Source organism: Drosophila elegans, unplaced genomic scaffold, assembly GCF_018152505.1.
Source record: "Drosophila elegans isolate 14027-0461.03 unplaced genomic scaffold, ASM1815250v1 contig_468, whole genome shotgun sequence".
Lineage (NCBI taxonomy): Eukaryota > Metazoa > Arthropoda > Insecta > Diptera > Drosophilidae > Drosophila > Drosophila elegans.
Window position 1 is genome coordinate 4,423,361 of NW_024545855.1, and position 18,785 is coordinate 4,442,145.

General features: G+C 41.2%; 2 protein-coding genes across 4 annotated transcripts; both read left to right on the top strand.

Moving 5' to 3' along the window:
* Window positions 1–439: 439 nt before the first annotated feature.
* On the top strand, window positions 440–2,791 carry LOC108143008 (transcription factor Ouib). 2 transcript variants are annotated; one of them, XM_017267196.2, is made up of 4 exons: window positions 440–612; window positions 691–1,361; window positions 1,832–1,942; window positions 2,009–2,791. In XM_017267196.2, exons 1-4 carry the CDS (start codon window positions 493–495, stop codon window positions 2,157–2,159), a joined length of 1,053 nt encoding a protein of 350 aa, XP_017122685.1. In that variant the 5' UTR covers window positions 440–492; the 3' UTR covers window positions 2,160–2,791. The 2 variants fall into 2 exon arrangements, with proteins under 2 accessions (XP_017122685.1, XP_017122686.1); XM_017267197.1 differs by lacking the exons at window positions 1,832–1,942; window positions 2,009–2,791 and adding an exon at window positions 1,424–1,679.
* A 54-nt stretch (window positions 2,792–2,845) lies between these two features.
* Window positions 2,846–6,831, top strand: LOC108143007 (microprocessor complex subunit DGCR8). Of its 2 annotated transcripts, XM_017267192.2 has the most exons (6): window positions 2,859–2,899; window positions 3,393–3,624; window positions 4,481–4,684; window positions 4,741–5,690; window positions 5,844–6,098; window positions 6,154–6,441. In XM_017267192.2, exons 2-6 carry the CDS (start codon window positions 3,408–3,410, stop codon window positions 6,439–6,441), a joined length of 1,914 nt encoding a protein of 637 aa, XP_017122681.1. In that variant the 5' UTR covers window positions 2,859–2,899; window positions 3,393–3,407. The 2 variants fall into 2 exon arrangements, with proteins under 2 accessions (XP_017122683.1, XP_017122681.1); XM_017267194.2 differs by having other exon boundaries at window positions 2,846–3,624; window positions 6,154–6,831.
* The last annotated feature ends 11,954 nt before the right edge of the window (window positions 6,832–18,785 follow it).

The window sequence follows — 18,785 nt, forward strand, 5'->3', positions numbered from 1 at the left end:
TGGTGAAGCAATTGTTAATAATCTTGTCGTATACTCGTCGATCAATCCAATACTCCATACTAAAACTTCAGCAGTTCTGCTGAATTTTCAGCAATTCAAAGATTCAGTCATATCGGGAATATCCAAATTATAATTCATATCCCCAAAAATGTATTATTTTAAAATTAAGTTTAAAGAAGTCTTGAAATTTAAATTTGCCTAACCTGTAATGAGAAATACAAATAATGATTTAAAAGAAATACATAGATTTTTTTACTAAAAACAAAACTATTTAAGTTTTAAGCCATGCTGTTTATTCTTAAAACAGATTGAGATTTTAAAAACTAATAAATACTTAATATTTGGTATGAAACAGAACTAATTCTGTTTTCGGGAATAGCCCTAATTCAGACCATGCAGCTGGTGGCGTTGCCATGTAATCTGAACACATCTGGCAACGCCGAGTGTCCACTAACATGTAAAAAACGAAATTGCAGACAATTAAGTTTTATAATGACGCCTCGTAATTGCCGCACCTGCGGCAAGTTCATCTTCTGTTCGACGCCTAAGAATCTCTTTCAGGAGCCCGATTCTGTAACGCTGCACCAGATCGAGGTTCTAACGGGATTGTTTGTGAGTGTGGTTTTAATATCCGTAGATTGTTTTTCGGGTCTCCAGCATTTTCCCAACTAAAATGTGGATTATTTATAGTTAGTGAAGGGATCAAAGGACGAGCTACCCGCCTTTATATGCGCATTCTGTGAACTGGACCTGCGGGTTGCGGTTTCTTTCAGGGAGCGCGTGATTCTCACCCAGAAACAGCTGCAAAACAGCCCCAGTAATGTGAATGTTCTTCTTGTTCAAAGGGAAGATCTCAAGTTTGTGGAAGAAATCCCAGAAATCGAGCTTATAAACGAGGAGCTTCTGGAGGAACTTCCGTTGGAGGAGAAGGAACAGTCCCAGGAGGGGCTGCCCCAGGAAAAGATCGAGGATCAGATAGTGCTCCGTAGAATGCCCACCAAGACCACATTCACTGCTGGCACATCCGTGAAGTTTGCAGACACAAGTCGCCAAATGCCGCGCACCCAATGGGACAAGCTCACCGAGGACGAGGTTGTGGCCCTCAAAAGGGAGCGTCGCAAAAGGGAGTGCATCTGCGAGCAATGCGGTCGCCATTTCTCCTGTCCCAGCAACTTTAAACTGCACCTGCTGCGCCATACGGGCGTGAAGGAATTCGCCTGCGACCATTGTTCCCAAAGGTTCTATACGGCCACCCTGCTAAGGCGCCACCAGGAGCTGCACACGGGCACTTCTCCATATCCGTGCCGCTACTGCGACGCATCCTTCAACAACTCCAGCGGACGCACCCAGCACGAGCGAATGTAAGGGCTAGATTCGTTTCTAAAGGTTATTAATTCTTCTAAAGGTTGTTAATTCTTGGCAGATTGCTACGATTAATCGGTTCTATTTGGCATGCAATTCCACGATATCTATTCGATTTGGCTGTCTTATAGCACATATACCTTCCTTCCTTTAGAGAACCACTCCATTTATGATCTTAAAATCTGGTTTAATTTAAAACTGTATTTTTATTAAAACTATTGTTAAGTTCCCAATTAATTATCTTGTATAGTGATAGGGCATTTCCGTCTTTAAGAGATCCATTTAATTGCTTTTCTGAAATACAGCTTAATTTTGAACTATGTTTTTTACTTAAACAATTGTTAAGAGATCCATTTAATTTATTATCTAAAAATCTAGTTTAATTTTAACTACATTTTTAATGTTAAATAATTATAGCCTTTTACAACTTTTGTAACAATCTTAAATTAATCTTCACTGATATTTTCAGTCGCCATACGAATATCAAGCCGTTCAAGTGCACCGAATGTGATAAAAGCTTCGCAATGAGCGGCAAACTCCGGACACATATGCTCAGTCACACCGGAGTTCGAGCCTTCCAGTGAGAATCACAGTTTTACTTGGATTTCAAATATGTTAATAGTAATATATTGTGCTATTTTTTCAGCTGCGAGTCTTGCAAAGTCTCCTTTGTCCGGCGCTCCCATCTGCTAGTTCACTTCCGTTCCAAGGGCCACGCCCACAATTCGAGCGCTCAGGAGGATGCGGACAAGCCTCTGGAACTTGACCTAAACACGGTGCTAGAAAGCGTTAACTAATCAATTCTAATTTCCCCATGGGGACATTAAGTTAATGTAGCTAAGTTTGGTTTAGTTTCGATCATGAAATGAATGTAGATCGATAGGCTTATTGGAAAATGCGTATATGTTGCCTTGCATTTATTAATAGGTAAATGCCCATCAGGAAACCTCTGACGATTTCCATTTTATGGAGCAGATGGAAAATTTTAAGGAAAACAGGATCTTATGATCTCTTATCCCTTAATACCGACATTACTGAGATTATAATAAGAGCTTTTCTGCCGACAAATTGGATTTTGATCTGAATAACTTTTTTTCGGATTATGGTCACAATAAAAAACGTAAATAATAACTTAAACTAATATTAATTGCAGAGATAGTCTGACTTCTTATATATTAAAATATAACACAACATAACACACATAACAACAAAACACAATTTAAATAATGTAATGTGAATAATTTATTGAAGCTCTGACTCTTTTTTATACATGTTCAACTTTGACCTTTATTTTTTATCTTTCAATTTAATAAGCTCGTTGAAAAGTAATGTTTACATACAGATTTTGAATTTCCCGCCACTTTTGCCTTGATAGTGCTGCCACGTGACCGAAAAAAGAAAATGAATAAATGTTCAGATTTGCTCAAAATCTAGTATTTTTCTCAACCTTGAACTTGGCCACTTTATTTTATAGTAACCAACTTAGAGGCGTTCATAAATTGCGAAAATCTTTCTCAAAACAAATAAACGTAAAAAAGTAACTAAAGCAGCATAATTATATATCTTAGGACCAACTGCACTCCTCCGGAAGATAAATATACCCGTACATTGAAATCCAACCTGAAAAAGTGCTTATATGTGGCGTATGTTTTTGCAAACTTTGCATGCGGTGTTTTTTCTGTCTGTTTGGTATTGCTAAAATAAGTAGAGTTTATAACATGAGTTTATAGTATATTTGTGCAGCTTTTGCTTTGGCATTTTGTCCAACACACCAGGCAGAATCCATCGCGAAAGACGCAGCAAATTAGCAACGTTTGTAAATCGCGAAAGTGCTCGGAGTCTCAGACTTTTTTGGCGGGGGCTTCTGGCTTAACCAATGTGGCACTTCCAATGAGAAATCAATTGCAAGACGTTGGATGCTCTCAGTATTGGTTATTGGCAAGATTGGCCCCGAGACAGCAGTATTCTAGGCACTTGGATACCAATCCAATAGTTCCGATCAGTCCGACTTTAATACCCTCCCGATTTAGACTTAGCCATACACAATGGCGGAGAATCCCGATTCTGGGCAGGATCGCAAGCGGCCACGGCTGGAGGACGAGGAGCAGGAGCTCAAGGTTGCCGGCTTTTCGCTGAGCGCCATCGAGGAAATGCGTCAGACCCGGGACAACGAGCTCCAGAACGAGCCCATGGACCAGCAGCTCCGTCAGTTCCAAGTTCTTGATGAAGTTGGCTCTGGCAGCGACGAGGATGAGGAGTCAGGTGAGTAGGGATCGAACCTAAGAAATTACAATAAAATAATTTTTACATCTACTACATGTTCATTGCGATGTAAACTTTTTTTGAGGAAAAATCATTACGACTAACCAACAATTTTAACATATGTATATATTAATGTCGAAACTTCCGTTACTTCTATACTAAGAATTTAAGTTCAAGAAAAATGTTGTTTTAAAAGGTTTTTTTTATTTTTTACGTTTCCTCTTGTTTTTGTTTGCTACCAAATTTTAATGAAAGGAATGCTTAACGATTTTTTTCTTTAAAAAAATTCGATTAAATGAAATAAAAAATATATAGGTCTTATAACATGGAGCTTTTTTACATTTTATTATGTTCTGCCTGTACAGAAGCGTTATCTCGAGATCTTAGGGACCTATCATTGTGTAAATATGGGAGGCTGATAAAAGAGGCAACCGTCAGGAAAACCATGAAACACCAGCTTCAGTTTACCTTCAGATTCTTGAAAGGCAGGTGTTGGCAGATCTTTGTGGGCTTCTCCATGCGCATGATACCCATTATCCGACTGGCTTGTCCAGCTAGTTCAGGTACAATCGGTGTAGAAATAAGTATCAATCAATTAATAGGAACATGTTCTGTAACTTAAGAAACAAGTTTGAGTTGCTTAACTCTTTACATTTTCTATAACTAATAAAGCTTAAGTCAGGATAAAACAAAATCTATAACTAGTATGGAAATCGAACTTTCTAGATGTCATTCCAACTCCAATCTTACAAGGTACACTCTAAGAACCTAAGTAGGGTGACGACGGGTTTCGCATTTCCCAGACAAACAGACGGCTTATCTAAATAGTTACTGTATCTCCTTACATGGCAACCAGACGACACCAGCGAGCGGCAGGTTGGAAGGTACGGAGAGGGAGGCGACGAGGAGGAGGAGGCGGCGGAGGGCGACGGCGATGAATTTGATTCCTCGGAGTTTGATGACGAGGAGATCGAGAACCTGCTGGATGAGAAGCTGCCCGACGAGTTGCGTGAATCCAAGCAGCCCAAATATGAGCAGCGTTTCAAGACTGTGCTCGAAGGTAAGTGATCTCTACTTACCCAAGGATACAAGACGGCAAACTCTTTCCTTTCGCAGAGAAGCGCCTGAACCATTTTGAAGTGCTGCCGGAGGGCTGGGTACAGGTGACCCACAACAGTGGCATGCCGCTCTTCCTGCACCGAAAAACCCGCGTCTGTTGTGCCTCCCGACCTTATTTCCTCGGCACGGGAAGTGCCCGCAAGCATGCCGTGCCCTTGGCAGCAGTTCCTTGCCTTAACTACAGGCGAGCTTTGGACGAGGAGTCGGAAGTGGAGCAGCAGAAACCAGATGGAGCCGCTACAGCAGCTGTGTGTCCCATAACCGGTGCTACAGCCCCACCGGCAGAGCCCATGGATGTGGAGGGAAAGGAGAATAACGAAGGTAGTTCCGATCCCAAATCCCAGCCAGAAAACCTAACTGCTCTAATGCCAGCTGCCAAAATCGTCACGGTTAACGAGAATACCCAGAAAGAATCCATAACGCCAGAACAACTAAATAACTACTGTCAAAAGTTGTTTAAATTTAAGGTTATCCGTGTGCTGCGCTTTCGGAGCTGGAATGCCCGTCGCAAGTTCACAAAAAACCGCAAGCACATCAAGAATATCCAACGGCCCACACTGCCCGATGGCACTAAACTAATTAAATTCCCCATTTTGGCGGCTGCCGGCGAGGGATCAACCACTTCGCGCGCTCGAAAGGAGTGGATCATGAACCCCAACGGCAAGAGCTTCGTCTGCATCCTACACGAGTATGTGCAGCATGCTCTGAAAACTCAGCCAACTTATGAGTTCAAGGAGCTGCAGAATGCCGCCACTCCCTATTCTGCCACCGTGTCGGTGAATAATCTCAAGTACGGAACGGGCTATGGCACCAGCAAAAAGCAGGCCAAGTCGGAGGCGGCACGTGAAACTCTGGAAATACTCATTCCGGATGTCAAGGATAAAATCACAGGCAATAACAAGGACCAAAAGAGTGGCACCGCTAAGAAGGCCCAAAGCGATCTGTCTGTAAGCAAGATAGTTAGTTGTCTTAGCTTGAGTTCTTTAAGACTTACTTTCTATTATCATTATTTTATCGATCAAAAGTTTATTTCAAATGTTCTTTAAGGTTTCTTAAGCCAATATCTTATAACAAAGCTATTTTAATGCAACTCCTTGAAGGTTTTCGATGACATCCGCATTGAGGATCCACGAGTCACCGAATTTTGCAATAAGACGACGGAACCTTCTCCCAACGCCATTCTGCTGACTTGTTTACAGCGCAACTACGGCAGCGATGTTCAGATCAACCAGGAGATCAATCGCACTGCAAACAACAAGAATGAGTTTACCATGACCGTGGGCAAACACACAGCCAAAGTGGTTTGCAAAAACAAGCGGGAAGGCAAACAATTGGCCTCACAGGCTATCCTTCAGGTGGGAAATGATTAGATCTACTAAAACTATGTTTACAGTACCCTTTGTACTTTAGATCCTGCATCCACACATCCAGACCTGGGGTTCTTTGCTGCGTCTGTATGGCAACAATTCAATAAAAACCTTCAAAGAGAAGAAGCTAGAGGAGCAGGAGATTACCGTGCTGCAAAGCAAGGCGGCTGTGAATCAGCCCAACTACGCCATTCTGGACAAACTCAAAACCGAGATGCTCAAGCTGTGCGCCAAGCAGGAAAGTGTGCTAACCATGGGTTCCTTTGTGCCGCCCAGCGATGTCGATCTGCCCACTTCCTCGGGGTCAAATCTGAACAACGTCGAACTCTGATCAGGGGACATAAATTCTCTCTTTCTAACTGCGATTCTGTAGTACCGCATGACAACGTCCTAGTTACCCAGTTCCATTTTCCGAATGCTTATGCCAACAACGACGAGTTCTCTATGGACATATGAAATGATTTCAAATTGGCCCGGCCTTTATCATAAAAGCAATAGTGGCGAGCCAATCTGAACAGGCCAATAATGAGCAATTAATTATCAAAAGGCTTTAACAAGTGGCCAAAAATAATGAACAATTGCTGATCAAGTGGCTTTACGTTGAGGTAAATCCATAATTAAATTTGCCAAATATAAGTAGCTCATTTTTGCAGTAGCAAAGAAGAGGGGTTAAAATATCATATTATACAAATAAGCTTAAATAAAATAAATTTAAAAAATCGCTCAATGTTTTAAGAGATTCTCTAGACTAATATTTAATTAGATTTAAATTTAAAAATTCTAAGGTTTTATTATATTAAGCTTGTGCTTATCATTGCGTTTTAAGGTTAAAACATTTCATTTGTATGCGAGTTATAATTAACAGTTTGATTTAAACTTAAAATTTCAACATAAAAATTCAATAAAACTCAAATTCAAAATTTTATTAATTCTCGGTAGACAAGCTTAGCAATTATCTCTTATTTTGTTCACCTTATTTTACCGTACATCTTATTCCGTTTCCATTATTTAAAAAGCCCTAATATCATTGACCTTTAACCAATTTGGCAGAATGTTTAAAAAGTCGTATAAAATAAAAAATGGAATATTTACGTGGCCATTAGGGGGTGGTGGGGTGTTTTTGGGGTAGCGAGTCTTCAGGTGAGTGTATGTAAATATTTAAAACGCAGGGCAGAGTGTAGGTTTGTAGGTGTGTGTGCGTGCAATTATTTAAAAGACGATGCAGTCATAAATTATGCTACATTTTCATTTCATTCTAACGTTTCCTTTTTTATAGCATTCCAACGAGCGTGGCGCACAGACATATTTATATGGGAGAAAGCAGAGTGAGAGTCGAGAAAGCCGAGAGAGAAAGTGAAGAGAGCGGCGCAGGCGCAGATTGGCGGATTTTGCGCAGCAGCCCTGCTGCGAGATGAACTGTAGCGAAACACGACTTGGCAATTCGCAACCCGTATCTGTATCTCCAGTACGGATTCTTCGCGTGGCGAGAAAACCACTTTCCGGCGCTTCTTCCTTCAGGACTTTGTCTGCGATTTACAATTAAATCACAGCAACTCGGGACAGACTGAAAAAAACGGAGAGAAAAAACGGAAAGGGAATCCGGGGAGTTACAAGCAAAAAAAACACCAACTGCGGTGGAGAGCCAAATCATTTTTATTGACATTCATCTTAGTTGCTGTCGCCCGTCGCCTGTCGCTGTCACTGTCGCTTTTTCCCTCGGTCCACCCCAAAACCCACTCTAAAACCATCTAAAGTCCCCCGATTCCCGGTGCTTCTCGTGTGTCGCGTGTTGCAAGTGCGTGGGTCTCCCATCAAAAATCACTGGATATATCAAGCGGTACGACACGCGCGCTGTTTTTGATTTTTCGCTTAACGGCACAGAAATTGGGTCTCGCCAGAAAGCAGTCAAAATCGGTTGAAAGAAAAATTTACGGCAAAAATATACGGAAAATCGGGTACACACACACACACGCACCTATTGTGCTGTATTTAATGCATTTGGCCCTGTTTGGCCTAAGCAATTCGGAGATATGTAAATTATGCCAAATTCTATTAGAATTTTTTTCAACTCCAGTGAATTGGTAAACAGCAGCTACTCGGGGAGAAGGAGAAGCGGAACGCAGGACGCGGGACTAAACCAGCAGCAATAGGGACAGGAGCAACAGCAGCAGCAGCAGCAACAACAAAAAAAAGGTAAGCGGTAGCGCACTAGGCGCCAAGTGTCAGCAGAGAATGCTGGAAAATTCAATAATCCGCCGCAGGGCGCCCAATTGTCCCCCATACACACGGTCCTCCCCGTCTCCCTCCAAAAAAAAAACCCACTCCATGCTTCTCATCTGGGCGCATACCGAATGAATAAATACACGGACAAAAATATTGTTAATGCTATTAAGTGCGCGGTGAGTAATAACCGGCATCACATCTTTTAGTTATTTATTTTGTTATTATTAGTTATTATTATTATTTTTTTTTGTTTTTATTAGTTAACACAGGTTTTATGAGCTACTAATTACAACAGGATATTTTAAACCTTCATCTCATTGTTTTACAATATTTCAATAATTTCCATTATACTACAGTGCGTTTTAAATGCTTTTTAATGAGCAGGTTTGAGTGAATATTGAGTTGTACTTAAACAATAGGGCTAAGTATTTCTCCTTGTGCAGGGACATATTGAAAATTTGCTCGACTCTGTCGTAGTCTGTTGCGTCCAAAAGTAGGTTGACTTCGGTCTGGCTGGGTTTTTGGGATTGAGTTTACTCTGTTTTGCGTTTTGCGATGGCTTTTGTTGCTTCGCTTTGTTGCCGATTGCCGCTCGATATTCATTTAGTTTCAGTTTCTGTTGCTTTTTCGGTGTCGTTTTCACTTTCAGCTAATTTTGGCGAAATGAAGATAATAGAAGTAAATAAGTGCGCTGCGAAAATGTTTACTTGAAAGACCACCGCTGCTGCGGGACAAGTGTCCTTTGAAGTTTTGATAAGCATACCTAGGTAATGTTGCCGTCCCAGGACCCCAGGGCGTCCACTGAAGAGATCCCCCTTTGCCAAACAAAGAGACTTCTAGGAAACACCTGTATTATGGACCCTTCTTAATATATTTTCTTTTCTTCTGACTACCGCCCAGTTAGCCTGCTTTTCTTGCATTCATCAATATTAAAAAAACATTTTTTTTCTTTAAGTTTTGTTCGATTACGCTTCCATTAGATCTAAAAACTTGGGCCTCAACAAAGGTTTCTTGCTCATTTACACTCAGTAAATGTCTTCAAAATCTCATTTTTGTTGCTGCACCTGGCTATTCCTAAAATAGAATGATCTTTTACAGCATTTTTATGCCACAAGCTTTAAATTTCATTAATTTGATCAATTAAAGCCTTTAAAGAAATATTAAAAAATGTACAACTATTTTTGTTTAATTGATTATCTGCAAAGTTTCAGCGTTTAATTGGCTTCCTAATTGGGGAAAACCCATACTGCCTTAGACTTCTACAAATATAAAAATCTAACAGTGCCAGATGAATGCAAAAAATGTTGCAAAACAAACAGTACGCCAATGTTTTTCCTGTACCATTTAAAATGCGAAAACTTATTCGTCGAGGCAAACAAAGTTTCAAAGAAAGCACCGCACCTTAGCTTTGTTTTTAATAATGCTCACATTCCCCCAAAGTTTGTTTTAATTAATATTCCATAATGCTAAATAGACGAAACCAGACAAACAAGCAAGCCAACGAAAATATTTATATAAACCTGAAAGTTAGTTACCAGGCTGGAGCCAAAAATCCCAGGGACGGGAAAACTTGACAGGGATTTTCCCTTTTCCCCCCTTCTCAAAGCATCAGAGAATTTTTTGGCTCCGTGTTGCAATGGCAACGAGCTGGGAAAGATGGCACCGCAAGGTGTCCTTTGATGTCTGATAAGCAACTCCCAGCAATCTGACACCTTTGGCTCAATGGATGACCGACGCGTCACCCATTTTCCTTTCCCATTTTCCACTTCCCAAAAAACAACAACCAACCACAGAGAAATCTGAAAAGCGAGAGAAGCGGTGCCAATACTTAATAATGCAAATACCCACAAAAACTTTGATTGTGGAGGGGGAGGGGTTGGCGAAAATTCCAAAAGGGGCTTATCAAATTCTTAGGATGGCTTTGCCCAGAAATAGAAAAGTAAGCCAGAAAAATCGCATTCACTCAGTGGCCGGCAATTTGATGTGGTAACAAATTATCACTGCCCGGGAAAATCAATAAACATTAATCTTGTGGCGATTTTGTCTATATCCCGCACATTATTTGCATAGTTAATGGCCAGGTCTGCGGGGGCCGTTGGCCATTCAACCGACAGCCGGTGGATTTTAGTCGAGTGGATGGCCAATTGTTATTAAAATTATTGCCCGCCGGCAGTGCTGATTATGCTCACTTGTAGTTATGATTTGGGGAATCGATTTCTGGGAAATATTTGTGAACTCCTTTTGTTTACTTAGCTGGAAAATTTGGACGGATTCATTTGCACTTGCATTTGTATAATTAAAACTGATGTAGAACTCTGGGACCCCCGAGGCGTATTTCCGATTGTACGAGAGTGTTTGGTTTTGGTTTCCTGGGAAAAGCCAAGGTGTTGCTGGGTGGCAGGAAAGACTCCAATTAACATCTTCGAGCAGACCTCAAGGACTCCACTGAGACGTAGATTGAATCTCGTGTGTTCAACATGGCGTATACATAATGTATAAATGAGTTTTCTTAGAGGTTGCTTGACATGTAAGTTGGCCATTAAAAGGGAAATGAAATGGTTCTGCTAATAGACGCAAGGGATTTCTTTTTGATTGGTCTTTGGCTGAAGGCTCCCCCTTCCAAATTTTCATTTCCATATTGATTTCGTGGGGGAGGTCTCCTGACCCGCAAAAAGCAATCTCATCGAAGGCAACTTTATCCCATGAAATTAAAATTTAATTTCAATTAACTTATCACATCGTTGCCAGCATCCGACACCCGAAACCCGACACCAATCAGGATTCCACGCCTTTGCCTTCGCATCAACACATTGAACGCCCGGCTAATCTACCACAAAATACCTCGAGATGGGGCATCCGAATGCCCCTTTTTGCCTTTCCCTCTGTCGCTCTGTCACCTTGCCAACTTACCAACTTGCCACCTTGAAAATTTCATAATTAAACGTTGCCCAACGTTGCCGACTTAGACCAGGCCAAAACCCAGACGAAACTGGGGGCATAGCCCTGGGTGACATCTTCGAGAATTCTAATTAAATCATCCCCGAGAACTTTTGAGGACTTTCTGTGTTGATTCATGTTCCATGTGGCAGCTGCTCCAAGTTTGCCCGGGAACCCAAAAAAAAAAAAAAAAAAATAGATGAGCAAAATCCGAAAAATAAAATAGAAAACTTTGCTTGCTATCCTGGGCAAGGAATTTCCCTTGATTTCTATTTGTTGTTCTCCTGGCATTTTTCTTCACCCTTCACCATTCCTCCACCTCAGTTCGCTTCTTAGCCATTTACCGGTTCGTGTTATATGCCGACTAATCTGTGGTGTTTGCTTTTGGCTTCTTCAGACTCTTCTGCTGCTCCAGTGGTTCTGTTTCGGTTCTGGCCAGGATCCCGATTCCGATCCCGATCCCGATCCCTCTCCCAGCATAATTCAAACTGGTCAGGATGGGGTGTGGAAAATGGGGTTCGAGTTTCAGTATCTTTTTGCCATACAGAGAAAAAAGCCATAACCAAGTTTCTGATATATTGTACATTATATTGTACATTACAAAATAAGTTGCCAGCAACTAAAACAAATTTTATTCATTCGAAATTTCTTGAGAAAGTTTTTATTTTATTTTGGCATACATTTTAAATCCCACATCCCTTATATTTTTTCTCTGTGCAAACCCAGACAAACTTACTCACATGCTTGTGGATGTGTTCAAGATTCATAGACTCATAAATCTTTGAGTATTGAAAAACCATTTTTGCCTATAAGAACTCATGCCGAAAAGTTTATCCGGCGTACACGCTTTCCGGCTGAAGGGTGTACGGATAGGGTGGCTAGGTGGTGGTTTGGGTAGTATGCTTTGGGGGACTACCGATTGGGGGACCGGGAAACATTCGCAAACTTGGCTTGAGGTGAAAGCAAACAACGTGACGCCGGACAACGAGCACCAATGACGGTGAACAACACTGAATGGCAATTTAGCCAGAACTTCAAATGGTTGGAGGGGTTCCGCTGCCTGTTCCAGTGGGTGGTGCGGTGTTTCGGTGGGTTGTGGGTGGCTCCACTGGGTGGGTGGTGCTATAGATTAAGCATGCCCAGCATCGATGCTATCGGCCGTTCTGCAAAAATCCACCAAAATAATAATGTTATGTACATTTGTTGTGGACCTTGGTTTTTGGTCAATGGTCTTTGGTCAAGGCTTTAAGCACAGCCCCCTCCACAAACACACAAACACATTGCCACTATAGCTCCATATGCTCCAAGCTGGCTAACACACACATAAACATATCCAACGAAGCGTTCGAATCGAGAGAGGGATATTCATGAAATGGAATAACTAATGACTTTATGCTAGGAGCGTGTTTTGTTAATTGCATTTGATGGCAGAGCAAGATGGAGATGAAGGAAGAGCGAGAGAGGGAGAGATGGCTCTATTCACACTTGAGAAAAAATATAACATATAAAAAAACATACTTTTAAAATAAAATTTTTTATGTCATTCTAAAACATGCGTTTAATGTTTATTCGGTCAATGTCTATCGACACATCAAAAATGTTTTTAATCAAACCATTATTTTAGAAGTTATTAGCATAAATGTATATTTAAGATATTTGAAAATTCGAGATTTTGTTGGCTTTTGGCAGATAGCGCCCCCTAACTCCGGTTTTTAACGGGTATCTATAGCGTTCCTTCTTTTCATGTTCTAAAGGCCAATTCTATTTTTTGACTGGACAATAAACCCCAATTTTTTGCTGAGTGCATGGGCTCGCAAAAACTTGGCTCTCCGGCTGGGGAGGCATTAACTGCGGATGGCAAAAAATTGTGGCACACACTCGGTTTCCTGTTGTGGCAACGAAACTTAACGAAATTAGAGGAAGCCAACCAGTGGCAACAGAAGCAGAGGAGGAACAACAACAGTTGACGCAGACCGCGCTAATGAAACCGCAGTTGAAGTGGCTAAAAGGGGGTCAAAATGGGCTGAGACGGGAATGCGAATGCGAACGAGTGGAAATGCTTACTCAAGTTACCCGCAGTTACAGTTTTGTATCTCCCAAGAAAATGATGGCGACAATTTGCCAATGGCAGCGATAAGTTTTCCCAGTTATTTTCGAGGAATAGGAATATCATATATGTGCTTTGTTGTCTGATTGCCCCGCCAAAAGGGTTACCCTAAAGTCCTATCTTCAGGTCGCCAAATTAAACCAATTGGTTTTGTGGCTTCTCGGTGAAATGGAAACCTGGGAAGGAGAAATTTAAGTGGGGTCAAAACATCCCCAATTTCGCAGATGGATCAATGCTTGACTGGCTGCGAATCAGTTAATTAATTAATCTTACACACATACACACACAAAAATCAATCATTCGCTGAAGGTTCTTGCTAATTAAGCGAAATATTATTGAAGATCAATGTCAAAGCATTTGTATTTGCTTTGTTTTTTATGCCGCGTCTAGACAAATGCATTAATGCGTAAAATCAGATACTATATTTAGCCTAGTAAAATCCTGAACTGAATTCAGTAGTTTAGGAAACTAAGATATGATTTTGCTGAATAACATAAGTTTAATAAAGTGGAATTCTTGTTGCCTCATCCACTAAACAAATTATTGGTATGTTCTAGTGCTTATCAGTAAAACAGTTTTGCACCAATTAGCAGACTTATTAACTCGGCTTTCAACTTTAGTATGTCCCCTTCCTTTCCTTTCAATGGCTCAATCTCCACTTCTTTTCATAATCATCTCGGCAACTAATGTGCACTTGAAATTAATTGGCCAGCTGTTAGCCTTTGCGGCAGTGATTCACTGAGCAACTTGTTTTTTTCCATTCGGCCACCTCAATTATGAGAAAATAAATACTTAACTGCACTTCAATTAGTCCGGAAAAAAATGTAAATATGGCGCGTTGAGTTTATTCTTGTAGTGAGCATGTATATATTTTGAGGTAAAATTCACTTTAAAGTCAAAGCTCGTATTGGTCAAGTTGAGTAGCTTTCTGAATGCCGGGACTTGGTGACCACTTAATTATACGTACACTTGTATTCTCGTCCATCCCTTTACTTTTTCTACCCCATTCGTAGCCAAACGAATGCACAGCCAACAAAAAAGGTTCTCCAAATCAAATATCTTTTTTTATGGAACAAATCTGTTTAATTCTGGCAAAAACTTTATTCAAATGATTTATTCTTAATGTGAAATAGTTTGTTTTCTGGCTTGCATTTTCATATTTATATTAGATATTAAATTTGATTTATAATTAAAAGATTTTTAAAAATTTAATCTGTAAATATATGAATAAATTAATATTTTTAAAGTTCAATATTATGGTTTAACCTTTCTAGATATTTTCTGAGTAGATGCGAGACATAAGTCCCGACTCCTGACTTCCTATCGTTCAATTTGCGTACTTAAATTTATTTCACTCTAATTACGAAGGTTTTCCATTTAAAATTTCATGCTTCGCTCGCAGCTCTTCGCTTCTGCCTGCCGATTTTCCTCCTTTTTTCCCACATTTTCCACCACTGGCTGGCCACGTTGTCCAGGACCACTTCATCTGCTTAATGTCAGTTATTTTCATTACCCCCGTCGTCCAGGACATCGACATCTTCATCGCGCGTTGTCAGGCTGGGCGGCTCCTCATTTTATTATCATTTTGCCAGGATGTTCTCACATTACAGCCTGTGTTTTTGGTAGGTAAATATTTTGACTATAAACTGTATTAAGGTATTCATAAATTGCCTGCCGCTTAACCCCAGCAAATATTGGACATCCAATTTGGTAATTCGGGGGAGTTGGAAATTGAGCAGCGGAAGGCAAAAAGCAAATGGCCTATTGGAAAATTCGTTAACGGATCGGATGGCATAAAAATGTCTCGCAGCGAAGTAAGCTGCGATGTTTATGAGCAGCAAGCCAAGATCCGCAAATTGGGCCCTGAATTTGGCGGGGGATAGCTTAGGGTAGGATTTTGGGGCTACACACGCATCATTATGGAGCCAAAGTGACGCGCTCGCGATGCTCATCAAATACCAGCCAAACGGTGTAAACTGCCTCATTGAAACAGACAGCTCCGCAACCCCACTCACCTGCCATAGAAACCGCTCCCACTTTTTTCCGGGCAAAAACAGGATAACAGTGGTGGGGCACAACTGTGATTCAGCCCAACACAAGAATTAGTTTATAATTACTGCAGTAGAACTCGCATTTCGCCCTTGTGGTTAATTGGTACCCTTGTGTGCTCAGGGATCCAATCCAGCTCTTATTAAGCTCCGGTTTAGTAAGGGGCTTCCCCCAGTCACTGGAGCAAAAGAATCGAAGTACACGGAGTTATAATCTCATAAGCTCCTTACCCTGCGCTTTTCTTACACGTCTGGGATAATTGTAGAAGGGAAGTCCAGGGGCTTAGAAGATAATAACCGGAAAAGGGCTGTTATAAACAAAAGTTAAGGTTCTAAAATACAAAATGGTTTCTGAAATATTCAAAAAGTTTGGCAGTTAAACGGATGAACTCAAATTGCTTTACTTAAATTAAAGTTTCATATAACGTATATTATGGTACAAAATAAAATATTAATTACGCGTTTGCTTTTAATAAAACAAATAACAAATATGTTGCGTAAATTAAATCTATTTACCTCAATGGTCCATAGTTATATACGATTTAAAAAAAATTGGTATTAGATTAAAGAGCTTTAAAATCCGTATAAATAAACGATCAAAAGTCACAGGTCATGTAAAATATTCCTTTTACAATTGGCAAGTAAGCAGTTAGCAGTGATTGAATCACTGTCTGCGACTGTTCACGCATCGCCAGAGTGGTGACATTCCCCGCAGCATTGGGCAACGATTAGGTGCGTACCCGGGCCAGAGATCCGGAGTCTAGAGGGATGGAGGCCCCGACCACCGCGAAACCAACACGCAATGCAGTCACATTTGAAACACTGAGAAGAAAGATGTTCACTTTTGATAACCTAATGAAATATGAAAATATGACTTTTATAACAATTAAGCTCATATTTTGTGTTGTACGCGAATTTTTAAGCAGGCTTTCGTGATTTGGGTTAAATACATGAAATAGGACATAAATCAAAATAGTATTTTTCCAATTTCTTTGGTGTTACATACATATTATAACATATTAAATGTGTAATAAGATTGTTCGCGAATTCTTAAACAAGTTTTTCCTTCAGTGAAGACGGCGATGACGACGGCAACGCAATTGGTTTTTTGGAAGACAACAAAGAAAGCGAACCACGATTGGGTGGAGTTGGGCGAAAGCGAAGAAAGCTTTAGGTGTTGGGGTTTTCTGGGGTCGGGGGCTTACACGAGGCTGCCAAAGACGTGCGTGGCTGAGATTTGTTTCATCCGCGCACTTCCTGCGCTTTGCAAACTTTTTGCTCTCCCTGCTAATGTCCTGTCTTTGTACGGGTGTGAGTTCTACTGTGGGCAAGTGTGTGTTTGTGTGTGTGTGCGGGTTTTACAACCACAACCTGTGGGGCGGGCAGAAAAAATAAAAATGGGAAAATGGGTGGCACACACAAAAAAGGAAGGAATAAAAGGAGCAGAGGCCGGGCGAAATCGTTGCCTTTTTTATGTGACCATTTCCATTGCGACTGCGACTGCGTTCGTGTTCATTAACGTTGCTATTACATTTTAACACACCGAATCGGAATGTGTCCTGGCAGCGTCCTTGCCACGCCCCTGCCTCCGCCTCCCCTCGTTAGCTTTTACTTTCAGTTGTTTTGTTTGCTGTTGCTTCTACTGTTGTAAGAATGTTGAAATATCCTGTTTAACTTTATTTCATTTTTCCACAGCATCCTACACGTGGCTTCCCATCCATTTACCGCCCACTTCCGGTGGGTGTGCGTGTGTGTGTGTTTGTGTGTTTGTGTGTGCCTTAGTTGGCATGCATAAATTTGTACGTTTGTTTGTGTCTTATCAGGTCATTTATGTGCGCAGGGAAAGGCCTGAGCGGCACCCCACCATTCTCGCATTTTCCCATTTTTCTCCCGTCTGCACTCGCATTACTCGTGTTATTTGCATGTTATAGAAAAATATCAATTTGCGTACCTCCGACGCCGATGGTAGACGGTCGGTCGTTTAACATTTTCCGCTTTTTACAGGCCCTTGTCCTTTGTCCTTTTCGGCCGCCTTAATTTGCCGGAGACACAGGGCCCCAACACACACACACAAAAGTCAGAGATACGCGAGTGTATCTCGAATGTTGTGCAAATGTTTTCCTTTTTCCCCCCATTTCCCAGTTTTTTGGACATTTGAATATGAATTTATATCAATGTGTCTGGGCCCCGTTGCGTATACGCAATTTATATAATTCGTGACGCTATTTGCATAACTATATTGTCCATACTTCAGCTGCCGAGTGCCTCGCGTGATAATGCAAATTTCTCCTCTCGTCCACTTCGTTTCTATTTGGCTCGGAATTTATCACTTTACAGCTGGCCCCAACTTAGCCATTAGTGGCAGTGGAAGCTGAGCTGGCAGGCAGATGAAGTCCAAGCAAATAAGGTGAAATGCAGCTTGGACTTATGCCCACGAGTCACGTAACTTCCTGTCGGCGCCACAGTCGCCTTGGTTACTGGTTAGTGGATTCAGGATCCAGGATCCTGGCTCTAAGCTGACTTCAAGTTATGAGCCACCAAGTTCAGAAAGACACTTCGCTGCGGATTCATAAATTTAATGCTTAGCAGCAGTTCACCACCCCCCTACTGACCACCCAGCCCGCCAATAACTTTCCTGATAATATCTGGGAGTCCCCCGGCAGCACTCGCTCTTTATGCCCATCCATTGCTATCTCTTTCCAAGCTGCACTGCGAGAAAATACAAACAGGTCAGGTATGTTGTTGAAAATGTATAGTTAATGTATAGTTTTTAACAAAATCTTATAAAAAATAACATAACATGTTATGTGTATGTATGTGCTAGGATTAGTTTTTCGTAAAAGATTTGACGAGCAAGAGTTGTTGACGATATTTTACTGTGTAGCTTTGTCGTTAGCACATTTCATGTTGCATACTTTTATGTGTTACAGATTTTTCGGCGCGACCCCGGCTCTAATGAGCAGAAGCAGCAGTAGCAGCAACTATAACCACATCATCAACTTTTCGCCCAACTATGTGTCGTATACGTAATATGTGTGAATAGCAGAACAGGGCGAATAAGAAGTGCACTGAGTGTGGCGTGTGGAGGGAAGCAAGGTGATGGGAAGGGAAAAGTTGTGTCAGTGGCCAAAGCACTCACCCACATTTGCGCACACAATTTTTTATGGTTAGTTAACTAAATTTACTTTACTGCCTCCCAAACAGTCGGGAAATATAGGAGAACGGAGGCAACGAGGCCCAAGCAGAGTGAGACAGACTATGCCAATATAGCAGCAATATTGAAAACTGATCAACCTGATTGAATTGCCAGCCACTGAAATAGAAACTAATGAATCGCCCGAGACTTGGGCAACCCAAACG

Bases quoted from the DNA above. Each gene is read 5' to 3' on its own strand.
- LOC108143008 (XM_017267196.2), top strand. From the start codon at position 493: ATGACGCCTCGTAATTGCCGCACCTGCGGCAAGTTCATCTTCTGTTCG. The intron at 613-690 runs GTGAGTGTGGTT...GATTATTTATAG, and splicing joins AGGTTCTAACGGGATTGTTT to TTAGTGAAGGGATCAAAGGA. The intron at 1,943-2,008 runs GTGAGAATCACA...CTATTTTTTCAG, and splicing joins ACCGGAGTTCGAGCCTTCCA to CTGCGAGTCTTGCAAAGTCT.
- LOC108143007 (XM_017267194.2), top strand. From the start codon at position 3,408: ATGGCGGAGAATCCCGATTCTGGGCAGGATCGCAAGCGGCCACGGCTG. The intron at 4,685-4,740 runs GTAAGTGATCTC...TTCCTTTCGCAG, and splicing joins TTTCAAGACTGTGCTCGAAG to AGAAGCGCCTGAACCATTTT. The intron at 6,099-6,153 runs GTGGGAAATGAT...TTTGTACTTTAG, and splicing joins CCTCACAGGCTATCCTTCAG to ATCCTGCATCCACACATCCA.